Consider the following 25,964-nt stretch of genomic DNA (forward strand, 5'->3'; position numbering starts at 1 on the left):
TAGTAATGGAGATTAAAGTCAACAGTGAATCAAATGATTAGATGAAGAGAAGCAAGACAGAAATCAGGGTGGTTTAAAACATACGACTGGTTATTACAAGGCAGAAAGCCCAGATACCCAGTGAGCATCGCCTGCTGCCCAGCTCCGGGTGGCAGAGACAGACCCTTCCAGTTTGTGTTATAGTAAGTCAATTTAAGGGTTAATTCTGGGCCTAAATGTGCTACTTAGATGAAAGTGCTTTAGAGACTTGTTCCTTTTCCATTCCTGCCAAATGAACTGTGTGCAAGCAATACTGGCTTAAAATATTGATATGCAAATATAGCACATCTTAAACATGTTTGCACTTTATTCAGACCTTTTCAAATATTACAGAAGAAAATTGATGGGAAGAGAGCAGAAGAAAGGTGAACCCCTTTGTGTCGGTTGTTTGTGGAACAAGGTGGGTGGGAGAGCAGTTTGTGTTACTCGTGTTGCCGATGGGTGATGCCTCCTGTGGGGATTCCTCTGGGTATTCCTACATCAGGCTGCACCTTCTGTGGCCTCTCCTCTTCCTCCTCCTCTTCCTCCTCCTCTGGACAGTGTCCAGGAGATTAGGATCGCTAATGGCTCTCAGTGATGTGGCAGTGCAAAAAACCTCCCTTTTGCTGACATGTTCATTTGTGGTATCGCCTCTGCCACACCTCTTCAAATCTGCTGAACGCATTGGTGAAATAAGAGCTTGCTTTGCATACAATCTAGTCTGGTCCAAATGGGATTTTGACCTTTGGGCAACCTGGGATATAAAAAATTGTCGGGCCTTACTGTCAGATTTTATATAATTCATTTTTATTTTTCAAGTTAGAACATATATACTCCAAAAGTACAAGACAGGAGCTTGCTGGAAAAGCTTCAGTCTCATCATGGAAAAAGTTCAGGGTATATAAACCTTAAATTTCCTTAAATCCCTGTAGGAATAGAACTACTTTTGATCCATGCATCCATATTTTCATTTTCCTATTATTTCTTAAAATATTCCTGTTGCTTTTCACCAGCAAAGCATTTGGGGTAATGAAATAATTTGAATTAACTGGATTATGTACATTGATCTTATATGGCTCAGATAGACTGTCTTTCCATAAAAATATACCTAAATACGGATTCATCAACTCTAAAAGCATGAAATGAGGATACTTAATTTTGTTCTCTTAAAAAAAAAAAACGGAGGGGATGCCTGAAGGGAAGACAAAGAAAGGGCTGATTAAGGATTTAAAGCCACTGGGGTTTGGGATTTTTTGCAACTAGTGAACTGAGTCCAATGTGAAGTGTGCTGTGTGTAAGCCATAAGAAATCATAAATTCTGTATAATGCGAAGTAACTTACTAGCAAGTGACTGACTAGCTAGAGAGGCCTTGCTTGGAAGGGGAAGGTTTCTGTAAAAATTAACCTCATCTCGCTGAACTTTGCCGACCCTGGCTGCCTCTCTTTTAATCTAACCTGAAGAGATTAGAAAAACCCTTCACATCAAAAAGAACCGTGGACACTGTTGTCTCCCGGAGCCCCATTGTGTTCAGCAGTGATTTATCGGAGCCCCATTGTGTTCAGCAGTGATTTATCGGAGGCAGCTGCCCCCCTGCTCCAGACACTGCGCCCGCTGGCACCAGCCCTGCAGCCCTGGCTGGCCAGCAAAAACCTGCCTCGGGCAAACAACCTGATGGATGGGAAACCCGGCTCCGGGATTCGTTTGCCCAAACTTGTTTGGAAGGTTTGCTGGTTTTACTGAATCAATATTTTTCAGGTGCTCTCTGTATTTTATTCAGGAGTGGAGACATAACTCATATTTTGTTCAACTACACAAAATACAAATATAATTAAATCACATCAAAAGTTTGTCTTTCAGCACGTGGTAATCTCGAGGTTCTGGATTTTTTTATTTATAGATACGTGTGTGTATATATCCATCCCTGGAGATGTTTAAAAGACACGTAGATTAAATTCTTAGAGACATGGTTTAGAGGTGGACTTGGTGATGTTAATGATCGGACTCAATGATCTTAAAGGTCTTTTCCAACCAGACTGATTCTATGATTCTATGTATGTGCCCATATGTGTCTATATATAAAACCACAAGTTTTACAGAAAAAGTTCTTTAAATAGCTATTGGAGGAAAATGCAGGTTTTATGCATTTATTTCTCTCTCATTGGGAGGATTTGTGACAGAGAACATTTCTAAGATCCGATGATTACTAGGCTGTAGTTTTCTATTAGCTTTGGGTTGCAATTTAAAATTTCTCCTTAAAACATAAGGAGGTCTTAAATTACAAAGCAGTAGGAAATCCTGAGATCCACGGCCTTGAGTGGGCTTGCAGTATAGTATATATTCATTATTTTGTTGCTGCTTCAGTAGCTCACAGGCATTAAGCACAGCATTATAGTAACTTTTTGGTGAAAACCCGACACTAGAAAACTCAAGTTTATGGTTCAGCATTTGCTGATAGGATTTGCAACTCAGGGAAGTCCAGATTTAAGATGGGTTTTACAGAGTAGCCAGCCACAGTAACAGATGCATTTTTGTCTAAATTACTTTCCCTCTCTTTTCAATGTCAATATCCGCTCTTTTCATTTTAAATCCCATTTTAAAGCAAACAAAATAGCCAGGACTTTTTTCGATCTCAGTAATCAAGACCCGTAATACCCTCCCTCTCTACAGGCCAGTTCTAAGAGCAGATGTTTGTGGTGCTGTTGCCTGTGCTGGGCATACACTGAGGGACACATAGTGGAGCTGAGGGCATCCATATTAGGCTCTAATTTTGAAGTAATTTTAAATCTTGATTTCCAGGCTTTTATTGGGAGACTTAGTAAAGCTCTCTGAACAGCAGAGCTCCTTTCGCTCGTGTGCCATGCTCCACATGGCAGCTCCAGAGATATCTGGCCATCGTCCAGTTTAAATTCACTTAACAGGGTAATCTGGAATGATTTAAACACTCTCAGTTTATCACCATAACCAGAGGGTCAAAGCCAGGAGCTGTAGGAGCACTAATGTTCAAGAGGGTTTTTAAAGAGGAATTTAGATGTAGCGGCTTTAAAAATGTCATTAAGATGGGATGGGGAGTGCTTTAGGTAAGTAATTTCAGTCACCCAAGTCTTCTGTTAATGGCTCACCTCAAGATTTTCTGTACTGTAACATACCTAGAGCTGGAATTTTGTCCTACTGACCTTGGCGGACATTTGGTCGTGCTTTCAAATGGTGGAGCAATGTGTATTTTGGTTCATACGCAAGCATGCAAAGAATTGTGAGACTTGGTTCCTAACAAGGCAGGTCGTTGACTGAATGGATGTTCTCAGGCTTTGTGCAAGGTTTTGGAAGGAAATGGTAAAACAATCTACTTAAGAACATCTAAATTTTTGCCAATTTGTGCTACAGCTTTCACTGATATTACCAAACATGCTGTCTATCACTATTGCTGCAAAGATTTTCCTTCCTTTTGTGTGATATTTTTTAGGATGGACATCACCCTTGTGTTTAATGATCTTGCTTTTCTTTGGCTCTTATCAAGTGTATCTCAGTGTTATTTACTGTCTTTCTGTCTAACTTAGGCTCTTAGGTAGTTTTCACCGCAGTCTTTCTCCAAATCTAGAAAAAGAACATTTGATTTTGAAAGAAAAGCAAAAAATAGCTGTGTTTTTCTTTTCCTTTGCACTTCAAAAGCACAAAAAAGGATTAGGTAGGAAAATGGAGAAAAAATAGTTTAGAAACACTGAAAAGTGCTCACTGATTAAACTGTAGGGAACATTCACATATCTGCCATTTGATCTCCTGAAGATCAATACTGTAAGACTAATCTATGATGCTGGAGCAGTCTATAATAACTCTAACGTATTATCTTTAAGAGTATTATTACTGGAATAAAAATTGCTGGGTTTAAATTTTGAAGATATTGGAATACTCATCCTGGCATTCATTATTTCATAAAATGGATCAACAGTGTTCTCTGTGTGCACACACGGTTTGATATTCTTTCAAAATGATATTGAAAGGTGATCGTGCTGTTCCAGTGATCCTGTCCAGTGCAGTTACACTTGGATGCTAAAAATAACAAGCAAAAAAGCAGGGAAGAAACCCAAGCAAAGTGTGGCTGCTTTGTATGTGATGTGCAGTGTTACAAAGGTGTCATCCCAGTTGGCTGATGAAGGGAAGGCAAAGGAGTGTCCGCGTCAGCATGATTTTGCCCAGCGAGAGTCACAAAACCAGCTTGAAAGTTTTTTGTGTTGACTTCCAGCCTTTATAAGTTAGGTACTGGGAGTTTGTAATTTGGCGAGGATGGAGAAGCATCTTTAGTAATTTATTGCTGGACTGATAGACAAGTTATGAAGTTTGGGCTAATTATGATTTCCTCTGTCTCCATAAGTGGATTCAAAATGGCTCGTTTGCTCTTGTGCTGTACTAACTTTTGTCATTTACTGTTTTTTCTTTCAAGCAACTGAATGCCATATTGCCTCTAAATTGGGAAAATATTAGATTTCCTTAGCCTAATCGTAGAGTCTTGTTTTTGCAATTATATTTTGAAACACAGATGGGCAATAGTTAGTGAAAGCAAAAAGGCAGAATTCTTACTGAGGCCAGATTTGGAAGCCTCTGTTAAAAATATGGTTATAAAGCAACCTGTGCCAGGAGCAGTGGAAATAGCGAAGTCTCGTTTTCTACCAATTGTCGTCTTCTTTCATTTGGCCATTCCCTTTCTCCCCCAGAGCAAGAGACCCGGCTCTTGGATGTTCTGGTGCAAAGCATGTAGCTGTTGGCAAGCTGGCACCTGCATGGGATGCGGTCGACTCTTTCCCCTTCATAGGGGAACTCTTGGGTCTCCTCTTCCTATTTTAGATTTTCACAAAGGACGCAGGAACTCGGTTATTTTTGTGACTTCTACCTCAGATTTTTTGGCCCCTGGGTATTTGAAGGGGTTGGAGTAGAGTGAAAGAGAGATGGATGGGCTGTCAGCCTGTCACATAGTTATGCTTTTATAATTATCTTTTCCATACAGTGGAGGGTGCACCTTGTGTGTGTAGGCTGACTTGAAAATAAGGAGTGAATATCTCTTATATAGTAGCTGATTTAATAGTACTTTTGGAGCTTTTAGTGGTGGGATTTTTGTTTTGGTTTGGTTTGGTTTTTTTCCCCCCACTTGAGCTACTGTCTAAATATCTTCTAACATTTAGTAACTTGTTCTTTGGAGCAATTTTCAGAGTGAATCAAAAACCACATCATTGCTAGTGAAAGAATAATCCTTCACCCGCAAAAATGCCCATGTTAAAGTGGCCCAGTATCAGCAGTGAATACGTAGGTGTGATGCATTTTATCAACTTTGCTTGTAGCGAGCCAAAGGGAGTTTGTCATAACAAGAGTCGCTTATTGATGACACTGTTGTCTGTGATTGATTAAAAGTGGCAGATTTATTTCAGCTTCAACTCTTTCCATTAGCATTCCTATCGACCATCTGGCAGTAGAAAACCTCACTTGTGAGATAGACTGGGATCTTGTTAAAAAAATTACAAGATTTCTTGGGGCCTTTTTATTTGCCAGTGTCCTGATGAGCCAGAAATTTGTCACTTTTAGTGACAGTTCTTATTGCCTGAAAGGGTTGAGACTGATACTAGGTCAGCCTGTAACTTGTTTTTAATGGTTTTTAATTATTGGCTTGATCGCAGCGAGCATTTAGTTAATGGTTATGCAAGTATCATTTTGTGGGCTTTGTCGCTCTTTCATAGCATTCAGTTGTTGGTTAGAATGAGAAGGAACATGTTGCTGTTTGAGTGGGAGGAACAGAGCAAGCAACTTTTTTCAAAATGGTTCCTACTGAAAACAATAACTTTCCCTGAATTACTCAATTATGAAAATGTCATATTATAACCAAAATCATTTGGCTGTGCTTAAGATGCCCTTATCAAAGTTGTTTGAAGATCATGTACCAAGCAGGGATACTTAAGGAGCAAAACCCATACTCTAAATGAATTGTGACGTTCCAAAATGTGGAGCTGCCTGTACGTCCATTAAATGGTAGATATATGCATTGATAGGAGAGAAATATGGAGCTGTCGTGTGATGGGTGATGAAACCTCAGGACATTTAGTGGAGCTCCTGCAACAGTACATTGAATTACATCACGATCTGAAGTGCAGCAGCTGCTCTGGCCCTCCCGTCCCCTGGTGAGTAATGGCGCATCACGGCTATCTTGGGTAAACAGCTTTATGGGGCTTTTCTGCTGCAGTGTTTGGCACTTGGAATTGTAATGCTGCCTCTGGCTTCCCACCTGCAGCATCCCCTGCTCCCTAGAAATACAGTAATTCAAAACAAAGGCATGAAATCTTGTGGTTAGGACCCCTTACATCTAGATTTTATAGGGGACGTTGTGAAGATTTATGTTATCTGTATGTTGCAGAGAGGTGAGTTATGGACAGACAAGACATATTCTGTATAAGTTTCCTGTATCTGCAGGGTTTGCTTAAAACAATGCTTTGAAGTCTTTGTTAAACATACTTTTTTGAAAGAAATATTTCCATTTCTCAGAGCACGACGGATTTCTGTCCAGAAGCTTGACCTTGGTGGCCATAAATATTTTAAACAGTTCCATGGATATTTCAAGCTTGTGGCTTCTTCAGGCGTAAATGCACAAGGGACTTCTTCCTAAATGGGCTCCTCATTGCACTTAGACTCACACAAACGTTGCAGCAAGTGAAGGTGTTTGAAAAAAAATGCATGAAGGTCAAAGTGACAGGTCCTATTAGGAGATTACTGGCAATAGTTCTCTTGAAGAGTACTCTCCTAACAATTTATTCTCAATTTTGTATTTGATTTTGGTAATTGTGTTGAGGCAGCATTAAGATTACATAGATGGTAGTTACTTGTGCAGTATTTAGCATTAGAAAAGAGATTAATCCTTTCCGGTTTTATTTTGCGTCATTAGTAATGTTTAGGCTGGAGGAGTAGCAATTTCTGAAAATGAAATGTTTTTGGACAGTTAGCAGGGATTATCCGAAACACATACATAATGTATAGTGTAATTCATTTGAAGGTCTCCTATATTATCCTTTTTTGGTCTTAAGTAAGATAATATTGGAGTAAAAATTTGGAGGAAATTTATTCAGCCACTTGAAGGCATTTCGTGGAGGATTAAGATTTGTTTGTTTTTCAGTGTTTCACGAAAAGTGCTTCTGTGCTTCTCTTGTCGGCTATTTCAATTGTGCCATCACATCTGTGAAAGATCATTATCATATGCTTTTGTATAGGCATTACTCCCTTCCAGCCATCCGTAGACTGTTTGATACAAATACTTCAAAAATGGAGCTAATAGTCGAGGCACCATCCTTGTGTCAGAAAGTTACTTAAATTTCCTCACCTACAGGTTTATTTGTCCTACTTACTGCATTTTCTTTCAGAAGCAATGCCTTTTGGCAGCTCCTGTTGTATTCATACTGGTTTTTGGATGACTGGCCAGACTTAGGCACACCAGCATCTCAGTGCACTCTTCTAGATCCCTTGCCAGTTGTCTGCTTGAACTCCATCTGTTCCTGGCAGGAGTTACCTTCAAATACCTAACAAAACAGGTCATGGGAAAAACCAAAAATCTTCCAGGAGCTAATGGTGTTAACATACCCTGCTCCTCTAACGCCATCAGCGTTTTCCTCGTAGCACTTCGGGAAACTTGTCTATTTAGGCAGATTCTCTTACCCCGAGGTCTTTCATTTAGAGGAGCACCACGTCTGCCCTAGCAAACAACGAGGACAGTGCTAACTTGCGAGAAGATGTTTTGTGGAAAGCTCGAACAATGTGTGAAATCCAGTCCTACTTTGTAATGAGATGGAGAATTGTGCTAATGAAATCTGCAGGAGACAATAAAGTGAGTCATACAGCAAAGACAACTGAAAAAGGCTGTGCAGAGCAGTGCCACTAAGAAAAAAAAATATAACTGAGAGCAGGAAATAAAAAAGAGCATCTTGGAAAATATCCAGGCTAATGCATCCAAAGAAATATAATCTGAAATGCAGACATACATGGGAGCAGAAGCTGTAAAAGCCATAAGGCTGAAAGAGATAGAGAGATAGTGGGCTGCAAATTAGATATGAGGCTCTACAAAAGGGCCAATTTGGGCCACGCATTGGAGAAGCAGCACATGACAGATTAGCGAAGGCATTAGGCCTGTCTTGGAGAACCGTTCTCTTCTGCGGATGAGAGAATTGGAGTCATTAGGGTTGATTTTAGCAAGAAACAAAAATGGCGATGGTCTGGAGGAAACGCTATCCGTGGGGAGATGAGAGGAGCCTACGCGTATGTGAGTGTGTGAGGGTTGAGAGTGTAGGTGAGGGAAACAGCAACACACGGCATGGCAGAACCAGACTGCAGTGAGGAAAAAGCCGATTTCAGTGGGATGGCAGAAGGAAAGTCTTGGTGACGGTAAGGCTGAATGCTGTGTTCAAAGGTAGCCTAGTCAAAAGACAGGTTGAGGGCCAAATACTGAAGTGACATAAGAAGATCCTTGTCTCTTTTTGGAGCTGTATCTGATTAGATTAAGCCTGAAGTTGTTCCTTAAGTCACTCGTAGGCTTGAACAAAGAGATGAATGGTGATGGTGAAGCATTCACTCACTGCCATGGGTCGGCTGTAGCTGGAAGTGAACTCGAACCACATCAACGCAGAGGGTACCGCATGTCCCCGTCACTAATGGGTGCGAGAGGAGGATGCTGAGCTGGCCCAGTGTCATCTCCCTGCCTGGGAGTCAGCACACTAAGGCTTTTTTTCAACTAGTCACCCAAGCAAAAGTGTGAAAAGGTTTGAAAACATCTTAAAATCAGTTTGTAAATCCCTGGGGCTGGTTTGTTTCTCCTGCGGGAGTTCAGCTGTCGCAGGCTCCTTAGAGTGGGGGCAGCCGAAAGCTCCTGCCTGTGACCGAGGGGAAACGCCTGGGAAGGGCAGCGGCCACCCGGTATGGAGGGGACGTGTCTCGACCTCTCTGCACCATTGCTTCTGTTGACCCTGTTAAAGTGGGTTTAGTCTTAAAGAAACAAATCTTCGGCTAATTTTTTCCCCAGTCCAGTTGCCATTCTCATAGACATTCTGCCATTTTAGGTAGGAACAGTTACTTCGACAGAAGGGGAGACTAAAATCTGATTTACTGTGATCCTGGATGCAGGTCAGTTGTTCATGTCAAAAAGGTTATATGAAAACAGGTTACTTGGTAATTTTGAAAGTGGTCCAGCTTGCTGCTTACTGGGACTGCATTTTGCAGAGCCTGATTATTCAAACTCCTTTTTCTAATATTAGCATTAATTTTCTTATAGCTGTTTTATAAAGTTGCTTATTTTTCACTCCTTTTAGATGTGGGAGCCTGTCTGTAAGCACAGTAGACAGCTTATCAGCTCAGCAACCGCTGGTCCTTGCCAATACCGTATGTTTGGTAAATGCTTCCAGTCAACCTTGAGAGTTTACGGACATTGGCTGTGTTTTTCTCTCCGTATTTCGCTGCACTGTTTAAATCGGGGTACTAAAAATCCTTCTAAATTTAGAGAGAAAAGGGAATCTGTGAATATACCAGCCCTCCCACAAAAAATGCATCTCCTGCCCAGTGAGAGCTGGAGGGAGGCAGCCGGGGTGCGAGGGGGCTCGGGGGTTTGGGGGGCCCTGCAAACCCACCCCCACCAGCGGTTCGGGGGGTGCGAAGCAAGCCTGAAGGGTAATTTGTGGCTTTGTCAGAGGAATGAAGAGCGACTAAAAGAGCCTCCCAAACAGCACTTTTAGTAGCTCAGGGTATTTTTTTTCTCCTTTCAAATGTTTTTGTTTTATTATATCTGACACCAGTCAAGGAGAGAGGGAGCTCTTTAACCTTAATGCAAATAAAACAGTAGTGCTTTAGAAAAAAAAAACGTGTTCACTTTATACCTCTAGGCCGATGGTTCTGACAGACCAGAGAATTTAAAAATAAAATTACTTGTTAGTTGTTTTTTGGGGTTTTTTTCTTAATCTGTTTAGCTGTATCAGTCCATTTGAAGCCTGATTTTTGCTTAAGAGGAGTAAAAAATTACCTATAGCAATAAATCCATCTGTCTGTCATGCTGTTTATCTGTCTATCTATCTATCCCCTAAAGACTTTAAAATGTTGGGTTTTATTTCTGTACCGTTACTGAAAATCAATTGTGACATTTTCTGTTTAGCCTGCTAAAGGTTTTGGCAGATAGAACATGGATTTTGTCTTTTGATGGTGAATTCAATTCAGCATTTATTGCAAAGTCCTCAAGTGTTTAAACGTATGGTGACAGACAACTGAAACTCCCGCTATGTTAAACTCCCCCAGGTCTCTTCAGTAGTTCTGCTATTCAGAAATAATTGGGACTTGTTTCATCTGTTTTTAATAAATGTGAGGCTTGCACACTGTTTATATCAGAAATGAAGCCAACTTTGTGTTGCAGTTTGACACGTAGAGTCTAACTTTTTAGGTCTTGCTCCTGAAGATACCTGCTCAACTTATGATTTTGTTATCCTGTTAAAAACGTGAGGGGCTTGCGCATCATCTTATCTAAACTGTGATGTTGAAGTGTGTACGTGAAAGGAAAGCAAAAAGCTGAGCTGTAAAAATGCTGGTCGTGTGAGAGAGTACAGACCTCAAAGTGCTTTCCGGCCAAGGTGAAAACCAGTGTTTGGGAGCAATCAGCTTTGGTTGGGTCTGTCATGCAGTTGCTGAAGCTGGGAAGAGTCCGATGGAGTCCTCTTTTGAAAACTGGAAAATGAGAGGAGGATAGAGCCTGGTGCGGTGGGTTGAGCATCAGCCTGGCTGCTCCTGCATCATCTTGGGTGAATTGTTTAGGTCAGGGCTGTCAAACTCATTTTCACCGGGGGCCGCATCAGCCTCGCGGTTGTAATTACTCCTACATTTCTACAGTCCTAAAATTACATTCGGCCCTTTGAAGGTAACTGCGAGGCTGATGCGGCCCCCGGTGAAAATGAGTTTGACGCCCTGGTTTAGGTGTTGCTGACAGGAAAGGGTTTGGTGATCCCCAGCTCCTGAGCTTCCTGGGACCTGTAACACCCTGTAGGCATAATTTTATGTCTGAGCTCGTGTGCATTAATTGCTGTCAGCTGTTAATGGGGGCAATGAGGTTTTGCAGGGGTCGACGTATGGCGGATGAGGAAGGGCTGTTCTAAAGTGGTTTTGCCAAACACGTTTGCTGTGCTGCCAGGAGCCCGGGCTGCGGCCGCTGGGACAGCGCTCGCTCAAGGGCTTCCCCATGTTTCTTTTGTCAAGAGATGAGAGAAATCTGCTCCAGGGATCTCTGCGTGGTGCTGCCATTTGGTAAAAATACCACATCACTCGTATGCCGTTTCTGAAGTGTATTTTTTTGCTTTCGTTCTGTGAGATGGATGGGGAATTTGCCTGTCTGGATCACTTGCACGGACATCATAACTCAGTGGGAAGATGCAGAGGCAATAAATAAGTTCAGTATTGGATGGATCAACTTTTGCCATCACTGGCAATTGTTTTTACCACCTTCGTGTAAAGCAGATTCGTGGTAGAAGCATATGTTTTGTTTATGAGGTTTATGCTGCTTTCTTGTTAATCTTTTAAGATTTTCAAATAAGTTAGTAATACTCAGAAGTGTAGAGAGAACAAGAACCTTAGAGGAGCTTCACCTCTAATTTCCCCATTGAGGCCAGGCAAAACATAACACTTCTGAACTAATACATTCTTGCTCTGAGAATGACTGTGAAAGTTCCCTTCAAAGGGTCATTAATTGCTACCAAACTAACTTCCAAATGGAAGTCTATCGTGCATATGTTTAAATTTTTTTCAGTTCCTTTAAAATTGTTTACTCTGAAAAGCTTTTTCCATAAATATATGCACAGTGAAAAGTGTTTACGTTACAGTATGGTACTTACATTGCATTAAAAAACCCCCAAACTTTATACATCTGTTTATTTGCTGTAAATTTTACTAACCAACTGAGCTAAGTAACATGGGGATCTGTGGTGTCATGTTAAAAACCTAACTGTTAGGTTGCCAAGTATTGATGTTCCCACGATACTTTGTGGACACAAAAAACCTAAAGCAAACTGGAATGATGCTGTAGTGCTGATAAAGGAAATACAGTGTATGGAGATTAAACAGCTGAAAGGCAGACATGTACTACGAGTGAGTCTGTGCAGTGCTGTCTTGCTGGGGCCAAGCATTTCTTAGGCATTTGCTACATATTTTGGCCAAGTACAGAATGTAGGAAATCTAAACTTCATGCATTCAAGACTAATGTTTCTTAAAAAAAGGAGGAGGGTGTCCCTGTTGTGGGTTTTTTTAATTAGAGGGGGTTTTTTTAACCGATGTTTCAGAAGTGCCTTTAGAGCACAGTGATGAAAAAGAACAGCAGCAAACTTGCTCATTAGGCTTCGTTAAAGCTAAGTTGATCATCAATACAAATTTGCATTATTTTCCCGGCGTGGCATTCTGTACCAACTTTCCTCGGTGTGCTTTTGTTTCGGTTGACATTTGCGTGAATGGCCAAGCGAGTTGGCAAATTTTGTGCTACTGGTCTTTGAAGTCGTGACTTCAGCCCCCGCAGCCTCTCTTTGTGTGCGGCGGGAGCCCCTTCCCTTCGCCGAGGGGTGCATGCTGCACAAAGCCTCCGAAGGGTCCATATATACCACATCTCACAATGCTTCTCAGCGCTTAACTTTAAGTAGCTCGGGTCTTGCAGTTATATTGGCTTATTTTCTGTGAATTTTTAATGCAAGGAGTTACAGTTTTGGGTTTTTTTTGTGTGTGTTTTTCTTTGTTTGTTTGTTTGGTTGGTTGGTTTTTTTTAAAGGTAGAAGATTAACCTGAAAGTACGTTTTTTATTGATCTTCAAACATAGGTTATTTAGAAGGGTTTAAACTACAGTGGGAATTTACTGCCTTCTCTGTTCAATACAATTGTTATTTCACGATGCGGTTTGAGGGCAAGCTCTCCTCAGTACAAAGAAAGAAGTAGGGATTTACTTGAGGTGGACGGTGTTTGTTTCATGTTTTACTCATTCTCACTCGAGCTGTACTAAAATCTGCTGTATGTCAAAAATTGTCTGAAAAGCTTGACAGGATACAGTGACAAAAGAAGAATGATAGAATGGGAAGGAGGAATTTTATGTAAATAAGACAGTGTGTAAGTATCTATTTATTGTAGTATTTGCACATTTCACGGTCAGTTGAACTCCTTCTACTGTTCACAGCCCATATATTAATAATTGTGGTAGGCATGTAGCACGCACAGCGTGTCTGTGGCTCTTCAGATGGCCTGATGTCATCTGTGGCTGTACGTGTCCCAGGGAGCAGCACGGGGCTGAAAGGCAACCGCAGCATCAGAGCTTTTCAGTATTGCCGTGTACACAAAGTTGAGGAGGCGCATGAGCAGTTTTCGGATAGAGCCTTGTAGCTGCAGTAATTTTCTTTTTAATGCATCTTCTGTAGCTACGGTGAAGCGGAGTAAAGGATGTTGTTCAGCAATAGGAGTCGCTTGCCTGGCTTTTACTCTGACCTTTCTCAGAAGATGGATTTTTGATAACCGAAGAACTAAGCAGCAGGACCACAGTTTCTTGGATGGGATGGGTAAAACAATGAGGTGGAGTAAGGTTTTTTTAAGCAAATCTTGTCACGTGCGTTCTGCTGTGTTTTGCTTTGACGAGGAGTGACTAATTCCCAGTTACAGAACTTTCGGCCATCTGAATGTTGAAGAGTGGGGTCAGCCTTCCACCCGTCCCGGTGAGGGCTCGGTGGGGAGGAGGCGTTGGGAGCCATCTGGGTGGGCTGGAAGCCAAGGTCAGGGAAACAACTTCCCAGCTGAACTCAGCCGCTTCTTCCCGTCGCTCAGATCTGCCGGCTGACCTGCTTTTGCAAGCGCCCTTTCACCGATTTCGAAAACTCCAGCAATTTCAAAGGGTAGTAGTTAGCAAAGGTCTCCTTAGGCTGACCTGGCTTGTTTTGGCTGAGCCAAATTAGGGACTGGTGGCCCGAGCAGAGCTGCCCCGCTCACCGACCCCATGCAGCCGACTGTGGCCAGTGCGGGTTTCGCCTGGAGAGGTTTTCTAATTGATCCAGTTAAACCAGCACGAGAGGCTGTGAGAGGCATCTCCCCTACAGTTTGAATGAGGTTTCTGTTGGTTAATTTGTATTTGTTAACACTAGTATTAAGCTGTATTAAAGCAAACCACTATTAAATATGTCTGCTTTACATGTAGGAACCCCTACAATAGCTAACCTGACTTAATTACAGACCTGCAACGTGGAGCTTACACAAGACATCAGAGAAAATGGTGCTGTCTGCTCCCCATATCACAAGCGGTGTCCTCTTTTCTTGAAAGGAGTTGTACATATTGTACACAGATTTTAAACCAGCAATTAATTTTGTTTTCCTTCCTAACATTTCCATTTGGAATTTTCTTTCTATAAGAAAATGTGGCTGTATTTTTACACTCATCTATTTATCTGTACCAAATGCATTGCAAAGGAGATAGGACTTTTATGACATGAAGAGCTTGTGTGAGTTGGTTCAGTGATTTATTGGTATGTAACAGTATGTGTGAGCAAGTGCCCATAGTGTGCAGCAATGCATCTTTTAAACCTGTGTTGTATTCGATGGTAAATAGCCATTTTCCCAGTGATTTGTACTGTTTTTGCACTTTATTATCCTTGCATGCTTATGCCGCAGTAGAGATTGCCATGAAAGCAGCTTCCAAGGTTGGAATAAAAGGGTACAGTTCACTTTCTGGACCTTTCTTATGTCAGTAGAGGCTGGATCCAAAGTTGTGAGAGACCTGTATGAACTTGCAGTTTTACAGGAACTTTGACGTGGAGGGATATTCTTCTAGCCGAGCATCCCATTGGCTTTTTGTGATGCGATGTGGGATCAGCCTAATTTTAACTTTGAAAAAGGCTGTACAGATTCACGTGTACGTGTTCACGGTGCACGCTGGCATCTGACCGGTGCGTGCAGTGGATGCAGCCTGATCCTGCCTGTTGCTGAAATGGTGCCGTTTCGACTGTCTCTGTCGGGTTCCCCAGTCCCTTTGGTACAGCATCTCCTGCTGAGGTGAGAGCAGGTGTCCCACAGTGTACTCGTAAGGAGCGGGGAAGCCAGATGCAGGCACATGGGACATGGCAGTGTCTTTGGCAGCGAGGCCTGGCCTACCCTGCTTGGCAGGGCTGGGAGGAAGACCTGACACACCGGTCCTACCAGTTTACACAAGACAGAAAGTACACGGCAACCACATGCCCGCCTGACTTCAGCCATCAACAGAGCATCGCTATGGTTATTAGCTAAGTGTTTCCATAATGTGTGTCTCCACAAGTTATAATTAGAGCCAAGCCTGCCCCTAGCTAATGACAAGCTTGCTTAGAAGTATAGTTTATATAAAACTCTTAAAACTTTATATGGGAAAGATATACATCCACAGGCATCATAGGAGTGACGCCTTGTTTTCAAAATGAAATTTGTAGGCTTTAGTGTCTGTTTCTCTCTCTCTTTACAGTTTTGTATGGGCTTTTTTGTTGCATCCTCATCCAAAGTTTATGCCAGAAATATTACCCAAGTTTCACCAACACTAAGCCAGCGATTTTTGAGTTTTCTTCTGAGTGTTTAGTTCTCACTGCTGAGAGAGTAAACCAGATGTTAAGATATCTTCGAGCTTTGTGTTCGGAGAAGATTAATAAATAATACTTAGACCTCTCATAGAAAGAACATAAGGAGTCCTGAAAGGGGCGAAACTTTTTGTTGAACGCATCAGCACAAGGTCTATATAAATAAAGATCCATCTGTGGAGATTTGCTATGTGTTTGTGTAGATGGCGCTGCACCCGCAGGTCTTCAGCTCGGTCTCTTAGGAATAAAGCGAAGCTGCCGCGTCACCCCGTTAGACTCCAGAGCAGGAGTACAGACAAGCCTTGGTGACGAGACGGGTCGTGAGTAGGACACATGGTTGTGAGGTGGGTTCCATAGCTGTGGATCTACCACAGCGTTGCCCACACCCCAGTGGTCACTCTCTGGGATGACTTAGGATAACCGTACGGCACAGGCAAGGCCAGATGGTGCGGACATGGTCACTGCTCTCCTTCTGTGATGTTCTCTTTGGATTTGCTCATTTACTTGCTGTCTTCCATTCCATGCCTCCAAGTGCTGCTCTCTCAGGAACGAATGGTGTCCAAAAAGGAAAGGGAATACACGAGAGCCTGCAAACACTCGTGCACTTGGCTTTTGACACCTTTGGTACAAGCGGATGCTCACGTAACTTCCATCACCACTGCTCTTCGGGAAGAAAAGCAGAATGGGGTGCATAACCCTCATGTGTGGCTAAGGAAAGGAAACTCATGAGAGAACTCCTGCAGTTGATGATTTCCCTCTCCTCGCTTCTGTCTAGCCATTTTGGAATTTGGAATTAGTTTGATTATTCAGGTCAGATCAGATTTAGGTCAGTTGTGATGGACGTTTTCCAAATCCAGTTCCCTTGATTCCTGCTGTAAACGCTTACCAGATGACACGATGTGGAGCTGGAACAGACTTGACTTGTGTGATGACTGAATAAAATCTCAGTGGGAACCACTTCCACGTTCCTGAGATCAGTTTCTCATGTAATAAATTCTGTATCCAAAATTGTATCAAATACTTTTCTGACAAGAGCAAGTTTTTTTTCCTCCTAACGGACAAATCCCAGCAGAGATATTTATAAGAAGCGTTTCTCTTGTGTTTGCACTCACATGCCTGTTACTCAGACCTACAATGAAGAACAAACATAAGTAAAAAACTTTTCCATGTGCTTTTGGACCCACCCTGTTTGGTCTCTTCTGACATCTTCCCCTACATTTCTTTGATATTCTTCTGTTGGTAAGAGTTGCCGTAGGAAACCACCGCTAAGGACTTCTCCCCGAAGGAACAAGCTGGATTTATTTGGTGACACCTTTTCTTTGCGGATGGTTTCACTGCTCTGTTCTGCCTAATCCTCTCCCGGCCGTGAGGGATGGGGAAGAGTGATGCGAGGGAGTGCCGTGCCGGTGCCAAGCGCCACGGTGTAGGTCAATACCTGCAAAGCCTTGCACGACAGAGCAGCCGAGAGCGAGAGCACCGGGGCGGTGCGAGGTGGTGTCCTTGGGCATGGGAGGAGGAGGACGGTCCATTTCTCAAGTGCAAATCCGTGCCCGGGAAAAGCTGCTTGAGTTGTTTTTTTATTATGTTTTAAATTTAGAGCTGCGTTCTTTCACCTTTAGCTCCTAAAATGAAATTAGAAAACATCCAGAATGGCTTACCAGACCAACCTGCAGCTACTTCTCCTGTTTCAGCCTCTTTATTCATTTCCTGATGCGGTAAAGGGAAGCCTTGACAGCAGACTTCCCTGAGTTGTGTCCTGGCTCACGTATCCCTACGTATCAATCTCTTCTGCATTAAATCAGACAGATGAGACCTGTGCCTTTGGCTTTCAAAAGTCCTGGTGTACCTGGGCGCAGGGGAGAGCGAGTTCTTCCACGTCTGTCTCCTCGGTGGTTGCAAAAGACATGTTAAATCATCGTTCTGCCATTCGGCTGCTTGATTAGTTGTTCTGCGCATACGTCAAAATATGTGATGTTTTAAAGCTAGATTTGCTATTCAAATGAGAGGTTTGCCTTAATTGGCTGTTATAAATTACAAGCAAGAAGGAATGATTTATTGCTTATAATTAGAAATGAGTTACGAAGGGGAATGTTGGTAATCATAAAATAAAGCTTGGAATACATTGATTTCCAGATGGCTGGCAGTGAAATTGCTCTTTAATATATAATAGGCCAGACAGAAGGAAAAAAAAAAATCTGTCATCCATCTTTATTCCTTGATGGATTACTTGTATCAATCTATAGTTACCTGAATTTTGATATATTAGTTTTGGCTGCATAATTGGATGAGAGAAACTTAATTTGCACAGTGGTATATGCTATCAGAGGTGGTGGAAAAGGTGAGTTAGTATTTTGCCTAGCATGATTTTTGTCCTTGTAAAGTCAGTGGGGAAGATCTAACGAAAAATCTGGCATCACCTTTGGGTATAACAATCTCAGCGGATTGTTCTCAGAGACTGCAGGTTACTGAGATGTTTTTCTTTTCATCTTTTGCCTCATTAGCTGTTTTTATGAAGTTAAGATTGATCAAAACACCTGTCCAAAAGCAAATATCTCTAACCCTCCTTGTTTGAGTCTAGAAAAATGTATTTGCACCAGAAACAGAGACAGCAGTGCTACTGCTGAGAACTTTTCAATAGCGTAATATTTCTGTTCAGAGGATAACGTGTTCATTTAACTTTTAAAATTTCATTTGTATTACTGTAGTTCCAAGTGTGATTTAAAAATGATTTATATTTGCCTTGTCTGCTAATAATGGTGCTTTCTGCCGTCACAGATGCATTCTGCACTGTTGGCATTTGAAAGACGGTGATACAAGATAGTTAGACCTATTTGGATTGGCACCACATGAGTTGTCTCACACTCATGTTTTACAAGTGACACTGTCATTAGACTTACTTAACTGAGACCATCATGATTACACATTTACCTTCATTAAAATGCTTCATAGCTTCCTTATTTTAAGTAGCTTTTCCCAGCAAGGTGCAGATTTGCCTTGCTGCCATAATTTCATCTGGAAAAATTTCCATGGTGAAAGGAATAGCTTATTTTCAACTAATATTTTCCTGACCTGTGGAGAGATGAGCTCATCACTGTCTTTATTGACAAACCCAGGAAGAAGGTGTGTCGACCAGAAATACTACATCAGTCAACCTTTCTTGTCCTGAAGCAATTGTAATTTCCCATGGTCTGCAGCAATTTCCTTTAGAAGCAGATATGTGCAGAGATTGTTTTGGATCTGCTGCAGTAGCATAATTCATTTGGGCCCGATAAAGTGGCCTTAGATTTCATTCTTTTCATTTTTGCTCTTGAAAATCTTTTGCTTTAGTCAGTGGAAAGAACAGCAAGTTGCCATTTGGCAGCATCTAATTGAGGAATGAGTGTTGCACCTATGCAGAAAAATATTGCCCGCTGTGAGTTGCGTTACTGAAGACAGATTTCATGGCCTCTGCCTCTCTCTGAAAAGCCTGAAATAGGTGTATAGTTCATGATACATTAGCAAAGCTTCTGCTTTTAAACAGTGTATTGGTGACTAATGTAGATGCTTAGTTCCTCACTGATAAATATATCCTTTAGTGAATGATACAGATTCTTATTTTTTGCCAGTTTACTCCTGTGCGTTTTGGTGCCCAGATACTTAAGCCTGGGCATTTGCTAGAAGAGGCCGATTTCATTAGCGCTGAAGATGTTCTCAGCACTGCGTTGTCTGATGCTGCCCTGATGAAAGCGAAGCTCCTCTGATCCGGCATGAAAGATGACTGAGTGGGAATCAGAAGTGGGAACAATTTCTCATTTCACTCTAGTTTTTGTTGCCACTTCAGCTTTGTTTTTTTTTTTCTACTTGAAATGGCTCTTTCCGCCGCATCGCTTGCTCGGAAACGGGAGGAAAAGGTTGGCTGTGTGGGTGTAGTTGGTGGAGTTAACTCAGGTGTGCTGGAACAGCCTCAGGCGCTGCTCAGCGCATCCTGGTCTTGCTGCCCACGTATCTGGTAATGTCTGTCAGGGCTCAGACCCTGCCTGCTGCTCCAGCAGTCACATTTGCGGAGCTGGCAGCGCCAGCGTTAGCCAGCTCCAAGGGACCTCACTGTGCGTGAGCTGAGCTCATTGCAATGTGGACGTGCCCTTCAGTTGGTGTCTTTTGGTCACTGGTTGGAGCCTCTGCAACCCTATCACTGCGGGGGGAGAGTTATTCAGAGAAACCCCCAGGGGCTTTCACACGGATGGTGAGGCTGAAGGGCTGGTCAGCCTGGCCTTCAGAAAGCCAAAAATACCTGCCTGCCTCACATTCGGGCACACGCAGTTTCAAGGTGTGAGCATCAGAGATGCTTTATCTTTCTGCAGAGCATGGTGTTCTCTGTGGTTGTATCTGGACTTCTGGCGTGCCGTGGTGCACCCTGACACCTCGGCCCCCTCCTCAAGGCATCAGGCAGCCATTCATCATTGTGACAACCAACCGTGGCCTTGGCTTCAGTTTCCTCTATGGGGGTGGGAATGGCTCTTGTGAGCACCCGGCTTGTCAGCCAGAAACAGATGTAGAAGACAGTGGTGTCCACAGCTGGATGTGCAAACCTCAAAGTGCTCTGGGGTTGCGGTTGTGATTGCAGTCTCTGTTTCTCCGTCTGGAAAAGTGCAGTGGTCTGAGTCCAGGAGGGTCACTCCTTTGTCCTGACCTGATGGCGGAACAGTGGGTTGGTATCTCCTGGTGCTGTCGTGTTTCCAACAAGAGCATTAAATCCTCGCAGAGACGTAAATCCCAGATTTCCGGTAAGGATAACATTGACGGTACCTAATTAAAGGGCACTTTTAGCCGGGTAAACATTTATATTGATTTCCTTCTCACGCAGATGTCTGGTAAACTGACCTCCTGAGGCACAACCATCTGGCCTCAGGTGGGAAGAGGATCTCAGCCCATGGAGAACCTCACCAGGGTCTCGCCAAATTGTTGCTCAATAGCTTTTTCTGTCACTGAGGTGGCATACCTGAAACAGTATGACAGAAAGGCCTGTGGTATGGATATATAGGTTTTATGGGCTTTTGTCTTAGCTGACCTGCATAATTATACTGCGGGCTCGTGGCTGCGGGCTCTGTTGCATCTCTGCTTTCCATCGTATGTTCTGGGATCATCCACGTATAAAATTAGTGTGGGCGGTAAGCAGCAATAAGATGTTCCCTACTTGGATGGATTAAATTAAAATTCAGTAAGAAACAGAGCTTTGGGTGAGTTTCCAAATTACTTGCAGGATTGAACTGAGGAGATTGTTATGGTATCGTAAACCTTTTGGGTGGGTGAACAGCCTGATGCAAGTTAGGTGGCTTTATTGCCTCGCAGTGCTCTTTCAATTTGATGTACTGTGCTGTGTAATCTTTTGTTATTAAATAATAAGCAAAATAAAAACAGATGTTTGTCACAACCAGCTTGTTTTTCAGAGAATTTGCTCACTTTGAAAGTTCAGTCTGTGTGATCTCCAGCCCTGTCAGGAGCTATTATATTGAATCTTCTTTTAAATTGTTAAGCTGGAGGACAAACCTAGATGTTATCGTGCACATCTCAGCTGAGAGCGGAGCAGATTCAGCAGGGAGCAGCCTCTGATGCCATGTACTGTGCTGTTAGTTTTTGTCACGAACATGTCAAGATTATCTGCTTCCAGTGTTATGTGTGTTGGCTGACATGAGCATTTGTAGATCTGCATAATTTTTGAAGTCGTTTGAAATGTGGATATAACACTTGGGCTTTGTGAAATATTTTTTTTTTTTTTCCTCTTTTACGGATCACGTTGCTGTTCAGAAAGTTGCTTGTTTTGTTATTCCCTCCCACAAGGTACTGTGTTAATTTGGAAAGTTCATAACGAAAGTGCCCCAAACTAGAAATCATCATAAATAGTGAAAAACTTCTGAAACACTTGGGAAGACCGAGAGCCCCATTACTTTCCATTTGCAATATTTCCTTTTAAACAGAGGCTGTTGTTGCTTTGGCATATATAGGATCATATCTTAACGCAAGATATTATTGTTATTTATGGAACTTGGCAATTCTGAATTCAGTCTGGGCTTCGATGGACAGGATTCTTCACATGTAGTACATATGTGCATTGTGCATACCTTGGTAGCCTTTTACAGATGAGGTTGAGTCATGCACGTTAAAAGTTGGGTAAGATACTTCAGCTACTTGCTTTTTTTGAGCTGTGTTGTGATCATTAATACTCAAACCTATCCCAGCCTTGAAAGCAGTCATGCTCTTCCATGAAGACGCTTTTTTCCACCCTCTGTGGTGCAGCCAGACAGCAGAAGGAGCCCGTATCTGTAACCATGGCAGCCAGTAATTTATTGCTCCATATGGCTGGTGTGGCAGCAGCTGCTCTGGTTTAAGGAGGTCAGGGCATCGGGCCATTTAAGAAACAAAACCAAACCCCAGTTTAAAACCTTCCTGAATGGTTTTGTACAGTAATAGTAGAGTTCCCCATAGAGAGCCAAGGGGAGAAAATTAACTTTTCTTTTTATACATTTATAACTTTAATAACTTCTGTATGATTTTAATCAAATATGTTATTTCAGGGGGGAAATAAGTTTTTGTCTCTCTTTGCGATGGTTTTAGCTTTTTTCAGAGTGACCCCCTCAGGTCCGCACACCAGCCAGAGCAGGAGCAGGATCTGACCCGCTGCTTCGGGATGCATTAGATACTGTGCCAAGAGGGAAACTGTATTACCCAAATTGAACAGCAGCACTATATTTCTGGTAATGAAGTGAAGTTGTATACTCTGTGAGCAGTTATCAGGGAAAGGAAATACAGGTTTAATTTCGGTTGGGGTGCGAGAATCACTCGCTGCTGAAGAATAGTATAGAAGGGCTCTTAGATTTAGCACTAGAGTTTGCAAATACGCTTTTCATAAGCGTGAATCTTTTTATTTTCATTAGGGGACCATTTTAATTAAAATGAAACTGGAATGTTTACTCTTTGCTTCCTATAGCTGTGATTGTTTTCTTCACTGTATGAGCACATATATAATTTGCTCTAAAAGAAATGTCAGCAGTTTCTGATTACCTTGCGAGTCTTACTCAACAGCTTGATTTTAATTGGGGGGAAGAAAGATTTCAGGGTGCTCCAGGGAGGTCTGATGTCTTTTGGTAGCAGGAGGAAATAGGTGCTATCTTTGGTACAGTGTTAATTGCAATAATCACTAGTACTGGTTTAAAATAAAGGTCCTTCATTTCTTACCCTTGTTGTTTTTTTTCCAGTCATGCGAATGAAATACAACCTGTTTGGTAATTAGCATCCTTCAGCTACATAACCTTTTGACATTGCTGCATTTGTGTGTTTGTAAGCATCTAAACAGGGTGACTTTTGGAAAACAGTGATTGACACTAAGTAGATAGTCTCAGATTTTAGGAAATAAGGAATTTTTTATGATGAGGGTGATGAAACACTGGCCCAGGTTGCCTAGAGAGGTGGTATATGCCCCATCCCCGGAGATGCTCTGAGCAACCTGATCTGGTTCTGTATGTACGTGCTTACTGGAGGGGGTTTGGTCTAGATGACCTTTAAAGGTCCCTTCCGAACCAAACCTTTCTATGATTCCATGAAAACTCTACAATTCAGGTTAAATAAAGAAAAGAGAAAGCCACTCACATGAGGAGGAGTGCGTCCATACCTTCAGGTACATTCTCTCTAAGCCTAGAAGTCCACCAGGATTTGTAAGTAATAGATAGTTTATGTGGGTCACAAGTATCTCTTTCTTGAAACTTTTGATAATTATGAAATATGACAAGAAGTATCAGTAACAGAATAATGTGTTCTGGATTCTTCAGTGGTACAGCCCCTGAAGCATTCCCATGGCTTCTTTCTGTTTAGATCTACTGTAAGGAGGCACCTTAGACTACTTTGGTTGCTGAAATGCCTTTAGGGTCTTGCAAAGCTGTTCGGAGATGTCCAGTTTCTGAACCTTTTTGGAGCTTAGCCAATATAATGTATTTTAAAATTGTCTTCTCCATCAGAGATAATGATCTGAGTCTTCCCTGCTCATTCTCTGGGGTTTCATTCCCTCCTGCTGATTATTTGAAATATATAAATAAGCAGGAAAACAACCAGTATCTGTGTGTTAACAGGGAGGAATGACTAATAGAAAAATGAGAAGAAAGATACTGCTTATCATAAAAGACTGTATCTCTGGAGACATAAATTGGTATTCATTAAGTTGTTTGCCCAGACTTAGTTAAAAGACATACTTGAGGAGCTGTCTGAGCAGTGTTTCAGTAGGAAGCAAGTCATCGTCTTTGTGACTAGATACATCTAGATGAGGAGGAGAGACCAGAAAACAGCAGTAAATGATGGATTGAGAACAGCCTTCATGGCAGTGAGGAGACAACAGGTTATGAAATGCTTTTCAGAAAGAACAATATTTAACACTTAGCTGTGGAGTAATACTGATCCATCTTTTCTACCCAAATATGCAGGTCTTTTTTCATATCTGATGCAGAATTATTAGAAACATTTATGTTCCATTTCTGTCATTTTTCATGCAAGGTATGCAGGGTCCTTTTGGTTTTGATGATGATTTCTGTAGCTGGAGATTAGATTTTCACCTGTAATGATTATAATATACTGTGTGCATAATCCTACTGGTATCTTCAGTATATCATCAGATACAGGGAACTGGTTGCAGAGCGATGCTGGCTAATTCAGTGTGTGGCTCATTTTTGCCATGTCTGCATTCTTCAAAAAACCAGTTGAGTCTTTTGGCTTTTGTAATATGTGACAAAACCACCTGATTCAAAGACCTTTGGGCTGAGCTGGGGCTGCAGATTGAGATGAGGTTTTGTCATTGTGCATGTTGACAGGCATCTTTTCTTGTTACCCTGAACTGGGGCAGACGCTTACAAGAGAATGTGTATATTAATTATTGTGGAGTCTGTGGCTCTCCGCTCTTTATCTTACATCTTTAAAAAATTAATTGCACAATATAACACTAACAAAGTGCTTTCACTGTTTGGAGAGTGAATACTCTGTGTCAAACTCTTGGGCGTGGTGTAACTTTTCTGATGCTCACCATTCCTTCTCTCCTTCTTCACAGATTAAGACCCTTGATTTCAACACAACTCGCCAAAAAGGCTAAAAAGGCTGCCACTGAAGAGGTATGTAAAGTCCAGCACTTCTCCTCGTGCAACAGTTTGGAAATTCCCGCAAGCCTTTCTCAGCCCAGTTCTGGTTATGTGGTAGATAACGGGCAAAAGAGAGTCTTGTCTCTCTGATCAGACCAGGAGCTGGTTACTGCAAACACTGCAAAGCCGAGGTTGCCTGTTTTCAGATCAAGTCTTGCCCTTACTTATCCGTGAGAAACATTGGCACAGCCTCATAGTGCCTGGTTAGACAGCAAAAAAGAGAAAACCCTGCAAGCATCTATTATAAAAAGGTACATATCGAACAAGCGGGTAGGAGGGGGCAGAGCTTGTGCCTGTTTCTCAGCACTTGGGCTGTCCCCACGGGGAAGGGGGACGATGCAAAACACTCCGTCTGTGCAGCCAGGACCGGCCCGAGGGACGGCTGGACTTCTGCACGAGATGGGTGACGGAACACAGACCGACAGCTTACCCCGTAGAGCATGGCTTGCTTTGGGGTTGGCTGGCTGGTTGATTGGTTTGAAAATGTAATAGGACCATGGAAAAGTTAGCGCTAGTAACCGGCCACCACCAGAAACCCTCCATGGGTGGCTTTGTGCACCTGCATTTTCTGCTGAAGGGATCATGATTATTATCATAGAGCGATAACTGCTTTCTTTCACTATTATTTTCACGCTGTACAGTGTAGACATATGCATTTTGCGTACAATAAAATGTTTACCATGTGTCGAAAAATTCTGCTCTTAATATACCAGAGGTATTTGTCCTTCTTCATTTTCCCATGAACGTGTGACACTGACACCCTTTTGAAAGTGAACCAGTTAATTGGGTAGTTTAACATGCTTTGCCAATTGCCCATCCATACATAAAGCTATATGCCAAAATAAAGTCCAGGATGTCTGGAAGTGGATTCAGGAAGTTCTATTTAAAGGTGTTGTTTGACTGCCTTATTTTTAAAATCAGTAAAACCCATTGATTTTCAGAAACAGTTTGATATCCTGCCTGGGGAAATACGTTTTCACTTCTTATGCTATGCTCATTAGAAAACTCTGCACATTTTTAGAAGTATTGCAGTCTGGAAGTGGACATGGTAATTAGAAAAAGGTCACATTTTAATTAGCATGGTACAATTTTAAAAAATAATGACTCAATTGTAGCTCCTTTATATTCACCCATTTTTCAGAGCAGATGGATACTTTTAAGCATATAAATTGATATATATTATGGTGCTGATTC

At 42.1% G+C, this 25,964-nt stretch overlaps 1 protein-coding gene across 3 annotated transcripts in view; it reads left to right on the plus strand.

The window, feature by feature from the left end:
• BRF1 (BRF1 RNA polymerase III transcription initiation factor subunit) overlaps nt 1-25,964 on the plus strand; it is a 179,339-nt gene that overhangs the window by 145,687 nt on the left and 7,688 nt on the right. For all 3 annotated transcript variants that reach the window (XR_010606245.1, XR_010606246.1, XM_065635197.1), the window contains exon 16: nt 24,683-24,743. Coding sequence is in view for 1 of the 3 variants with exons in the window: in XM_065635197.1 (XP_065491269.1) it covers nt 24,683-24,743 (61 nt within the window). In the remaining 2 variants the exon portion in view is untranslated. The remainder of the gene's footprint in view (nt 1-24,682; nt 24,744-25,964) is intronic.

This window comes from Caloenas nicobarica, chromosome 5 (genome assembly GCF_036013445.1).
Source record: "Caloenas nicobarica isolate bCalNic1 chromosome 5, bCalNic1.hap1, whole genome shotgun sequence".
NCBI lineage: Eukaryota > Metazoa > Chordata > Aves > Columbiformes > Columbidae > Caloenas > Caloenas nicobarica.